The sequence below is a fragment of the Vidua chalybeata genome, chromosome 1 (assembly GCF_026979565.1).
Source record: "Vidua chalybeata isolate OUT-0048 chromosome 1, bVidCha1 merged haplotype, whole genome shotgun sequence".
NCBI lineage: Eukaryota > Metazoa > Chordata > Aves > Passeriformes > Viduidae > Vidua > Vidua chalybeata.
The window spans coordinates 38957273-38970188 of record NC_071530.1 but is presented as its reverse complement, the minus strand read 5'-3'; the positions used below and the strand labels follow the sequence as shown (position 1 = coordinate 38970188).

Below are 12916 nucleotides of genomic sequence, written 5' to 3'. Positions count from 1 at the left end.
CTACCTTCTCCTTTACTCCCATTGTCGTCTCCACTCCAACAGATCTACACCTAAGTATAGATAAGTGCACTTCAGGCACACAAGAAAACTAGAAAACCCAACACAGACAGTGAATTAATGGAAATCCTAAGACCTCCCTCAGCAGATTGAAACTTTCCAATAACCACAATGTCACTTTTCCATGAAAGAAGCTGGAAACACAGCACAATGGTCCAAAGGTTGTATCTGGTTCTTTCTCCACTTCTCAACACTCCTTCTCTGAGAGGAAAGAGAGGGTGGGAGAGAGAAATGGGATACAGTGAGGAGGGACAAATGTAACTTTAGGACCTCTAGCTCCTGACCAAGTACAGAGAAAGGAACTTGGATGCCCCACACAATTCAAAGATGTAAAATGCTGAAGATGAGAACTGATTTAAATCGCATTTCAGACATAAATGCTTCATCATCATCAATTTTTCTTTTCCTAGGATCTTAAATTCTCTCCAAAAAACTCTTGTGGGTGAATTAAAATTAAGAACTGGTTGGGCAATATTCCTTCATCTCTTATGTACACACTGCAAATTTCTGTAGTGGTTATTACTGGAACTGACCTACTGACACCAGGGACATCACTGATTGAGGTAAAAACCCTCAACAATCGAACAGATCACTACACCAGAGACTTTTTTTGCTACTGCAGTCAATCAAAACAAAAATTAGAAAGTTTTAGAAGCATTACCCCATGGGATATGAAAAAGGCCTTTTTAGCTATATTTTCAGTCTTGATGGAGATATCAATAAACTGTAAAAAGAGAATATCACATATTTCTATATAAATATTTTAAATGCTAATTTAAAGGGCAAACCAGAGATTTCTAGAAAAGAAGGGAGAGGAAAATCCTTTGGGGTTTTAGTGTGCTTTGCATAGTCAGATTTATTGGCTTTGCATGTTTAGAGAAGAGCATTTTCCAGCTCGTTTCACCTTTCAGAGAGGGTCCAGGCAGTAAGAACACACAACTTTTAGGCTGCAGTGTTAAGGACTCAGAAGTCTGTAAATACAGGTCTAAAGTTGTGTACCAAATTCATACTCCTTTCCCTCCATATGAATGCAGATACTGGCTTCAATCACATAACTGCAAAATAATTTTTTTCCCTTAGGACTGCCACATATATGTAGGTTATGACAAACAATAAATTTTTTTCTGAGACAACTTACATTCTTTGGACATTCCCACTTCAAAGCACTTCTGTAGTCTGCAGTACTGGCAGCGATTTCTGGTAACTTTATTGATAACACAGTTTTTATCTCTGTGACATGTGTAAACCATGTTCTTCTGGATACTCCTGCGGAAAAAGCCCTGGAATCAAGAAAAAAAGAAAACAAATAAGCTTCTGAGCTTTCCATAAACCACAGAGACAGGCACAAATGTTGCTTTAAAATAACAAAACTAATTCAAAGTTATGGCTGGAGTATGGCATCTTTAAAGACTCATTCTTACTATAATTTAGTACTGTTTGTTGCAACATAAGACTCATCTCCTAAATAAAAACTAATTATCTAATGCAACCTAAGGCCAAGATAAACAAAGCTAGAACTAGTAAGAGCATTCAGGAAATGAAGTCCTAGATTTTACAAAAAAGCTCAACTAAAAATTGTTTGAGCTTATGCATGTAAGTAATGAGTTGGGTAAACAACATCCTTCCTAACAGATCTTCACTTGGAAGTCAGACACTCATCCAATAACAGACTCACTCAGCCTGGAGGTCCCATCTATTTTTGTTACTGCAGAGACTCTCTAGTTTGAAGGCTGCACCTCAAAAGAGAAATAATTTGAAACCCAGGTCTCTTGACTGCTGAAACTCCTACAGCAATTAAAGAGGCTTCTGCAGGTGGAAGAATTCCAGTATCAGGTTATTGAGTTGTGAACTTGTAAAAGTTGCCAATTACAGCACTTTTTTTCTTACTCAGATACAGCTGTGAAAATAATCAAGTAATTACAATGATCTTGACCAGAAATTAAAGAAACCTAGAGGTCTGGTTTGTACTTAAGGAACACCATTTGACTGAACTCCTCCTTCAACAAGTAAAAAAGAGAAAAATAGCCATAAATGGTAAGGTTAGGCACAGAAAAAAGGCAAAACCCAAGTCAATTTCACTAAACCCCAAGCTTTAGATAATATCATATAATAATGAAGAAAAGAAAAAGAGGATTACTTTAAGCATTTTAGAGCTCAACCCACAGATATTCAGGAAAAGTATTTCTGCAACAGACATTTGGAAATTTGACAGCACTATTTAACCTTCTCACTCAGATTTTGAAAATGGTTTCAGCAAGCACCAGGGTCAAATTTCAGTCAACATCACAACATTACAGAAGAATAGTTAGCAATGTAATATTTGTTGGAGGGCTTGAGAGGTTAAAACTCTTCAACCAGCCACATGTTTACACCCTACAGGGAAGCTGTAAACTTGATGCCGCAGACGATAGCTCTGTGCCCACAATGCATTTGTCTAAAGATGCAATCACGGTAAGCTATAAAACTGGCTCTCCTCGAAGCGCTGAGATACGTGTGCAGTTCAAAAGACAAAACTCCCATCGTTCAGAGCTGACTGAGAGACTTTCTGGCTATATGATCAGGGAGTGGTAGGGCAGGCAGTAAGGGCTGGTCATAAATTCCTTGCACAACCAACATGCTATAGATGTTAATGTTATGAAAATACCTCAGATTCACTCAGAACTGAAATATTACTCCTTAATCACATAACTCCTGGCAAACGTTTTCTGCAGCTCTTGTACAGGCAAGCCTCATCCTGAGGTTAGCTCCTCTGATTTAGGAGATATTTATTACTACCATTGAAGTGGTAAATAAAAACTCTCCACATCCCTTCTTTAAGCTACTAGACCCAGAAGAAGAATTTAAAGCTATTTATTTGGATAATTAAAACCTTTCAAGTTATCAATAAACACAGATATTTTATATTCTACATTTCTGATCATTACCACTGCTTGAATTGTTGCAATGGCAAGTATGGCAAGTGTATGTACATTTGTTTACTTGCCAAAAAGAAAATTGATGGCAATATTTCTCCTTTCTTGCTTTGATATTCCCCTGTGAGGCCTGTTCTGGGATAATTGCTGATATGGCTAACAACAACAGTGAGGCATCTATGGCATTTATTTTGGTTTAATTCAACAGGCAGAAAATGTGAGCTGTGCTGTCTCTCTAAACCTTATTTGGTCATCACTTTCTAGCTGTAAAGATGCAGGACAAGCCAAAACTGCTAACTTCTATGGCAGCCACGCCAGCCTGATCCAGTGCTGCTGCAGGTGATTTAGCACCCACAGCCACCAATGGCATTACTCTCCTACCACCAGCCTGATAGGGCAAGAAACAAAATGACCCAAATGAATAAGTCACCCAATACTGGGAAAAAAGAGACGGTCTTCTCCAAATACATCTGTACTTTACCAAAATATAACCAGTAGCTAATTGCACCTACTGATCGGTTGCTCTGATACCTCTGATACATAGCTGCAGGGTGTGCATCCTTATAAGCCAGGGTTTAATTACAGCCCGTCAGGAAGGAAAGCAGAGGAGGCTGCCTAAGTCCTTACCAGACAAACTTGACCACACAGTGCAGCTGAAAAATGTGATCCATCTGCAGACAGCAAGTATAAAGCATTCATGAGCTCATTACTAATAAAAAAGGGTTAAGAAGAACAAATTTGGAAAAAACAGATCTCCAGGTAGAAATGAAGACAGTTTCCTCATCAGCCTAACCTCCCCAGGCAATGTCCTCAACAGACTGAAAGATATAGAGGAGGATACTAATTCTGGAAGCTTTGACTGCTGTTTCACAAATTACTTTTTAACAGCTGTATTTGATTTTCTTCCTGGATTTACTCATGGAATATAAATAAAAATGAACTTGTTTACACAAAATATTCAGGTGAAAAAAAGGTGTAATGTGGTCCTGGTCAAAGCTAAGGACATGGTTCTCAACAATGCATTAGTGCCCACTCACAAGTATTCTTCTCCAAGTCAGCATTGGGATACCATTCCTTGTAACATTTGTGACAAACTCATTTTAAAAGCTCAGCAATACATCATCAAAAAGATTAGATTTTAAAATTTTCCTCTGGACAGGCACTAAGATTGTAATTATCTTTGCACACAAACCCCAAACCAAGCTGGGACAGGAGTTCAGGCACTGGTGGGTGAGGAGCATCATTTGCTGGGCGCTGCGGGCTCAGTTTCCCCACCCACCTCCAGAAACCTGGTGTGGTGCAGCCACAAGTTATGGATGGCACTGCAGGCGGGGTCATGCTCAGAGATACTTCCTGAATCTGGGCTGAAAAAACAGTGTCTTGTCTTTCCCTCTGCAGGGGTTTGGACCCCAACTGCAGCTCTGCAGCGAAAGAAAACTGTGCAGGGCATGGAGATGGCAGAGCCGGTGCTTGCTGCCCAGTTAAACAGAATAGCACATTTAAACCCTTTCAAGGCTGGGTTCCAAATAGCACAGGTATAATAACCGTGGCCTTTTCATTAAAAATACTGAAGTCAGAAGCAAGCTTAAGTTTTCCTCGAAGTGCTTTCTATCAAATGGCTTCCGTTTGATCTCACAACCCCAACAGTTTTTTCAAAAAGCAAGAAAATCCAAATGTGACCTGATGTTAAGAAGTTGTCAGAAACTTCAGAGACTGAAAACCACCACTGCTTATAAATTAATCAACTTGTAGTGCCTATTGGCTCTTGGAAAACAATATACTATCAACTATAATACAGTCACCTCAAAATGAATCTGTTTGGCTGAATATTTACATGAGCCATTTTTTATGCAAATATTTTAGCATTCCATCCAAATTAACACCCTGTGATGGGAGATGAGACACTCCAGTGCCAAAAACAATCACAAATTATTTTTTCTCTGTAATTTAAAAAGCCTTACGAATATTTAAAAAATCCCTTTCTAGGAGACATAAAGCATTACTGTCATACATAATTGTTTTTGATAGCACCTACAAAGTACTTGAATTTAAAGGACAGGAAACTACTGAAGGCCTATCAGGAAGAGTGATTTTCTCTGATATTCCTTTTATCCACAATTTTTGAAGGGAACATGGATCTTGTGTTTTTATTTTAGAGAAGACAAAGCTTTGTGGAAATCACAGTTTTGAATTAATTCTGTTTTTCTGAGCTGCTTTTATCAGCATCCTTTACAGAGAACATTTTGGACTAACACTTCAATTTTTAATCTCATCTTTTCTGTGTATCATGCTACATTCCTCCCAGGCCCACCAATCTTGTTATCTTAATGGATGACAGATAGAGTATCACTCTGACCATGCCACATTAGGCATCCTCATTTACCGAGTGCAAGGAAAAAATGCTGAATATAAATTATTCAGAAATCTATTGTATCAGTGTGTGTTCCCTGAGCATCCACCAGTGGCAGAGCAGACAGATTATTTTTCACTTTTAATTGTGTTGATATCTTACCTGCTGCACTGAAAGCAGAGAGTGATATGTGAAACCATATGTATCAAGCAGCAAACAAACCTGGCTTCCTAGGTCTATTGCACAGAAGTAAATAATCTATTTAATCAATCCAACCTCAACACAACATTGAAGAAACCACCTCATCCCATTCACCACTTTTGCAGCAGTTGCCTGTGAATGAGTCAAACTTTGAGAGCTCAGTACAGAACAGAGTGCCCATAGAGAATATTAACAATTTCAGTAATATTTTGAATGTTGTTATGCCACTGGCTATCTGCATACAAAGGACCTTATTAAGGATGAGCCTTCAAGACAAAGTTAAGTGTTTAAATTTATGAAGTCTTATGGATTTATTAGCATGAACTGCTACCCTTACATATTTGATAGGGAATCTGTACAACTCCCTCTCCTTCACTGTCCAGTTGATTTTGGCAGAGCAGATGATTTAGAGCTCAAGTTATACACATGCATGAAGAGATGGATCATTTGATCACAACGTCTTAAAAATGTTTTGCCAGCACAGGGCATGCCAAGTCTTATTTGCAGGCATAGTGGGCTTACAAGCTGAAAACTTGGACTGCAAGCCAGGGACAGGGTAATCAGCAGAGAAGGGCTATTGCAAGCTCAATCTGTTTGAACAGCCTGCTCAGTTCATCTGGTTCAGCTTTGATTACCCCCAAACACAGGCAGCCAGCTATGACTCCTGTAGACTCAGAGGCCATTCTTTGGTAAATTTGCAAAATAAGCTTCTGAGTGAAGCATATTGCTACTTTATCATAAAAGAAACAAAGGAATAGGAAGGACTTTTCCATGGTACAGTTTACCAGTCATTTATAAACTCTGACTGAGCTCTGAGAGGAAAGATAAATACCAGTAACAACTGAAAAGAAAATCCAGCCCACCACACACCTGAAACCTCTGCAGTTAGCTTTATTCTGAAACAGGGGCTGGGCAAATAAGTGCACTTTTTAAAAAAAGAAATGTTTGTGATGTATGGCCTCTTTTCAATCTCTCTATTTTAATCATTTAAGTTACCCTCTATCCTTGCTAACCCTGTAAAATGTATTTAGAGAAGGTAAAGCTCCCATTCCTGCTCTCTCTGGAGCATCAACAGACATTTAAGGCATCTCTCAGCGATGGGATCTGCACAAAACTGCTTTGTTCTGTGACCAGGGAATTACCCAGGTACATGCATGAATTAAATGTAGCTTGCAGTATTTTTAACAACTAGTGGCAGCAGTCAAGGAACAAAAAACTCCTGCCTCACCAAATCCTGGTAGGCTCAATGGTCAAGCTGGGGCAAAGACATGCAATTTTTAATTGTTAACCGGGAATATTTACTCTGGGAGGCCTAGGTAACATGCAAACCTGCAACTGGAGTTGCATAGAAAGGCTTCCAAAAGATCTACAGCCCAGCATATGCTGTTCAGTGATACCATACAGACAAAACACACAGCAAAATGGCTGCAGCTAGAACAGAAGACCCCACAAGTAACGAAAGCTACCAAAGCAACTATCCAAAAGAAAGCTCAAATGAGCTTATTCCCAGTTGCAGAGCACTTTTCCAGGATGTCTGCACTGTCTATCACACTTTGGAAGCCATGGCTTGAAGAATAAACAAACTAATTGCCTGACATTGTGGCTGGAAACCACTGCTGGCACAAAATGGAAGCAGCTACAACAATAAGTAAAGAAAGGCTCAGTGCCAGAAAGCAGGAAAATTGTGCTGATGATGTATGTCAGGGCAGGACAGGAAGATCTTTGCAAAAACAAATTTCAATAGCTGGTAGAGAGCACCTAGACGTGCAAGCCAGCCAGTGTTGAAGAAGCTCAGCGCCAGCCTGCCCTGGAAAGGGCTCTGGCCTTGTCTGTCATTCACAGCTTGCCATACACACTTCCGCTTGTCTAGCCATTTATTCTGCAGATGAACAGCAGCCCTAAGATTCTATGGCCAAAGAAATATAAATTTGCTCTTGAAACCAGTGTGGCAGTGAATTTCATTCTTTTTAATTGACAGAACTCAAAATGCAATAAAAATGAGCAGCTGTCATCTCACATCTTGAAGTACAGACCTATGGATTTAAGTGCAATCCACTATGGGGAAAAAAGGTCTATTATCTTTTCATTGTTGTTACACAAATGGAAAAGTTTGAAATATCTCAGGGTTTTCTCATTTCTTAAAAAGAGAAAAGGGCCCAAAGGACATGGAAGAGCAGATGAGGAACATGTCACTTCTCTCTAAGTACCACAGTGGGGATACTCATCTGCAACTACAAAAAATTTGCCAGCAAAGACAGAGCAGGCCATAATTGATAAATCCTAACAGTTTCTAAGGTGAAAAAGGTCTTATGGGCTTCACAATAAAAAAAAAAAATCTGATGAGAGAGTTTGAAGAAAACTGTTCATGGGACTAGTAATGCCAATTAGCCATTAGCCCCTGGTGAGGCTGGAAAAAACCCACCATTTTTTATTGTGCCCCTTGCCAAACCATCTTCTGATTCCACAAACCTAAGTTTAATGTAAAAAACATTCTATAAATCATCATTCTACAAAACCACCCCCCATTTTCTGGGGAGTTTGAAACACTTCTGCTGGCCAGCTGGCAGAGAGGCAGCTACCAACAAAAACAGAGGAGATGTATTCCATCAAGTGCAAATCTGCAACAACTGAATTCTTCCAGCGAGGGTACCACGGCATCCCTAGGACTACGCACGTATTTTTTCCACAATTTCGATTTTCACTGAACTCCTGACCTTTTTAGCAAACATGTCAAAGTCTCCAGACAGAACAGTCATCACCTTGAAACAATATGTGAGGGGAAAGAACGGCTGAGATTTTCTGTTTCTCCACTTCAGTGATTTAAACGGAGAGGAAGGCACTGGCATGTGCTTCCATCTGCTTTTTTCAAATTAAGAAAAAAAAGGAGATGGAATGTATATAATTAAAAAGTTACAGTTAACTTCCTTTCAGTCGTGTCTGTAGGATGATTTTTGGCCTGCTATGAAACTCCAGATGGGAAGAGTAATGAATATAATTTAATACAAATAAAAGGAGATCAAAGAAGCGCTTTTCTGAGTTATTTCACACAGTTTAATGGAGAACTCAGGAATGAATTATTGCATTTTGCTGTTGTTTTATATTTTTGTTTATGCAAATCAATTCCCTTTAACCTAATTTGTGAAGGATCAGACCTATAACCCAATAAAACCATAAAATGTCACTAGGATGGTTGTACAACTGGCTAGCACTTATCCAAAAGGCTGTATGTTGCTAACTGCTCATCGTTTTTTTCTTCTCTTCCCCTCCAGTGCCTCAGGATTTATACCACCAATTAAGACAATAATGAGTGCCCCAGGTTGACCTCCCAGGAGCAAGAATTAATTAAGCGCAGTATTTCTTCGTAAAGAATGACACTTTTCCAAATCATTTATGTAGCTGCCCTCCTGCATGGAAGCACAGTGTCACAGAAGACTTTTCAAATTGTTATCCCTCAATTGTATGACTGATTTTGGTTTACAATCATAATTTATGTCTTTGTTTTTATCTACTGGGTTTTGGATGGCTGGAGTGGGGGGACCATCTTCTGTGGACAATGTCACAATTTTACTAGGATACACATAAGTTGTTTTTGGGTTTTTTTTTGCACAGAGCTACAATGGAAAGACATTAAATAACAACTACTCTAATCATGTAGTGGACCTCCTAGTAAAAACAAACAAAAAAATCTCCACCAAGCTATGCCCCTGCAGTGACATGCAGATTCCTGCAGCAGGCAGGACAAGGAAAAGACTCATGTTAGCTATGCAATTACCATGCTGCAATTACTTGTAGCAGTCTCTCAAATTAACCTCTCCATTTAGCTGCTTGGCAGAGATGGAAACATGAAGAGGAAAGGGCAAGCTCAAACACAACCCTACGGGAGAAAGAAGGTGTGTGTGTGTATGCTCCAAGGAAATTCCCTGCACAGGCAGCCTTTGTGTCCTCCTCCTTTTCCCCTCCCATCCTTCCCCACAAAGGCTTACAGAGTTCCTGCACATATTTGGCAGCAGAGTTATTTATCAAAAGAGGCACAGGGACTTTATTTAATTGTCAGCCGGTACGAAAATCCCTGCATTTCTGCACCATCTGAAATTTATAGCGGCACTAGTTTCTTTCCCGCTATCAGCAACCGAACGTTTAGCGCTCAGCTGAAATAATAATGCAAACTATGCCACAAATATTTATATATGCCTGCAAGCTGGCTGAGGCGCAATTCCCCTCACGCTAGCAGAGATCTGCACAGTTTGCACGCACAGCCAGCTGTTCCCTGCTCTCGCCCCATCTGACCTGGGGGCAATGCAGCAGCCCAGCCTGAGCCTGGCTGGCTCGGTGGGTGCCTGTGGGTGCTGGCCACAGCATGGCCCCTGCTTACCTTCAACACCCAGCATGTTTCTATTCTCTTTGTCTGACCTGGGAGGAGTTTTAAAACATGCCTGATCTGCAGCAAAGAAGTTTCTGAGGAGGGATGAAGCGACATATGAAAACAATGCAGAAAGCAACTTAAAAATACTCAGATGATACAACATGGACATAAACATGCCAAAATAAACCAGATATCTTGAGCATTATGCTTCCTGGTACAGTTTTCAGGCATCTATCTCAATGATTCATCAACACATGTTCACTATCTCTCCGTAATTTTTTTTGCTCTTAGTTTTGACAGTTGACATCTAAACAAATATGTTGTACCAGATCTCTTGAAATCTGGCAAGTAATATCTTGTACTTACTACTTTATGCTGCACTCTCATTCCCCTGTGCTCGGCAACAAAGAAACTCTGCTAATATAGAACTATCCACTAGAATCCTCTAAAGCCTAGAGTTTAGTGAAACTTGGATGCCTGGAGACTAGAAAACAGAGTTCAAGTAAACACCCAGAAATATGCAAGTCTGGCTCTCTAGTACTGGCAGTAGTCAAGGAAAATTACCTTTCCACACTGCAGCTGAAACTCATTACCAAAGGCGACAGCAGAGGGATGAGTTGGAGCTGGACCAGCTTGGAAAACCCACCATTTTTAAGAGTGAGATAGTGGCCATATGCCCCTGCCCAGTTTCCGTACACAGTCAGAGCACCCACAGTCAAAATGGTCTGGACAAGATGGGAAAGCAGGCTGAGAAAGGTGGATGAAATGTAGTCTGTGCCAGTGCAAGGGATTAGCAACTGCAGAAACAGAGGAATCAACTGACTAGTTCCTCCAAGCAATAAAGACTTTTAGAGTAACACTAATTAGAGAGATGTATCTTGTTGGAAACCCCAACACAAATCACACTGAGATGATGAAAAAGCATCGCAGCTTTCAGGACAAATGCAATGCTGCATCCGCCTTGCCCAGTGGATCATTCAGCCAAGCTGTAGGGAAGCAAGGGAGAGTCTCAGACTGGGCAACTTTGATGATGAGAAAACATGACCTTTTCAGAGATGAGTGAATGAACTGAAGCTGATTAATCTAACACAGGAAAATCTTAGCAAGATGTTTTCCTGTTTTCTCCCTCCCCTGCCAGACTTCAATCAATGGCCAGATTCAAGCACAGAGCTCATACAATCACAAGACGATCATTCTTACAGTTTACAAAAATCACGTGGACTTAGGGTAAGGTGAAAGGTCTTTTTAGTTAGTTCATCCATTTGGTTCCTGGATGCTGTGATTGCATCTCTTCTGTTCACCTACCACTCCCTTTTCTTTCCTTTAAATAAAAATACGTAGTTTTCACTTTTGTTTCTGTACATGTAACAACCACTGTGCATTAATATCGACAAATGTGGACTGGGCGAGACCATTTGCAGCAGCATCTCCGAAATGCCTTGATCCTCTGATCAAAAAAAAAAAAAAAAAAAAAAAAAAAAAAGGTTGTGCTCATTCATTTAAAAAATGATGGGTTGTAGAGCTCTCTCTCTTACATCCTCTGCTTAAATATTGCTAAATCTGGAGCAGAAAGCATGTAAGGATCATGGCACACACTGAAGTGAGGACCTAATAATTTGCATATATATTTATCACAGATGCACAGGGCTCCAAGCAAGGTAAGCACTCCAGAGACAGGGAAGACCTCTCTCCTGTTTGGAAGATTTATCTGGAGAGCAGCCAGTGAGGACTTGCAGGAGGAGTGAACAGTAGCCCATTGGAGTGGTTACACCACAGCTATAAATCTCTGCTTTCCCTATTAAGCGCCTGGGAGGAGGGAGAGGGAACTGGCCACAGCTGACAGTAATGGGTCCCATTAAATTGTTGCTTTTAAAGAGACTCTAAAATGAGAACAAACTTGCTTCATAAGCATTTGATCAGTTTGCCTGACACCAGGCAATGGCAGATCCTGCTCACGTGCACTGGCTGGGGGCTGCTGGCTCTCCCCTCCAGCAGCTGAATAGCTGGAGTGAAATCACTGACTGCATTTACAGCCAACCAAATCTACATTTTGGCACTACTTGTAACTGTGTCTCACCTTATAATTTATGCACCCATTATTCTAGACAGGGGATCCAGAAACAATATACTTTTCCCCTCTAAAATACAGTATTATGTATTATGATCCCGTTTTTATTGCATAGTAACTTTTCCCACTGAAATATATGAAATGAGAAATTTTAAGCATGGCCACATGAAATCATAAGGGACTTTATATACAAAAATGTTTTTCTACTTCTCAGCTGTCTCCTGAGTTGAGCTTTGGAAATTGTGGGGGCTCCTGCTTATTATCAAAAGGAAGAACAATTTATGACTAGGGACTCTGAATATTTGGCAAACCAGCTGCAGCAGCACACCACTTTAACAGTTTCCATGCCAATATACCAAAAGTACCAATTACAGAATTGGGTGCATGACTTCTTTAACACTACAAGTTTTCAAAACGGGAGTACTGAGATGCACAGGTGTCACACATAGAGGTGTCCCCTGTATATGAGAAGTTCCTCTGAAATAATAAGAATAATAAGAAACAGGAAGAAGAACACAACATATATAGAATTTACATGATTCTCAGGAGACAAGGTATCCTTATTTCAAGACTACAGTACAATCTAGATACAAAGAGTGAAAGATAGGCTGTAACCTCAATTTTGTCTTTTTCTGCTCATCTGAATGGGTACTCAAAAGTGAAAGAATATTTTTTTAGTAAGGCATTTGTTTTGTTTTACAGGGTGAAGAAAAAGAAGAATGTATATAATAAACAAATTGGATAAAGAATCTCTGAAGTTGACTTCATTGGAAATACTGAATCTTGGAAAATTACATCCAGTTGTCTTTTCTGCTACAGCACAAAGACCAGCTCCACAAATCTGAAGACCAGCTCTGAGATCCATGGTGCAAATTCAATTGCACTCCATTTCTAGAAGAATCTAAAGCAAATACCCCTTGAGGAAATTTTCTCAAAGGAACGCTTCATTCGGGATTAGAAAGAAC

General features: G+C 39.9%; 1 protein-coding gene across 4 annotated transcripts in view; it reads right to left on the bottom strand.

The window, feature by feature from the left end:
* The window catches only part of RARB (retinoic acid receptor beta), a 204351-nt gene that overhangs the window by 45015 nt on the left and 146420 nt on the right, over window positions 1–12916 (bottom strand). For all 4 annotated transcript variants that reach the window (XM_053935182.1, XM_053935177.1, XM_053935197.1 and 1 more), the window contains one exon: window positions 1196–1337. In XM_053935182.1, the coding sequence (XP_053791157.1) occupies window positions 1196–1337 (142 nt within the window). The remainder of the gene's footprint in view (window positions 1–1195; window positions 1338–12916) is intronic.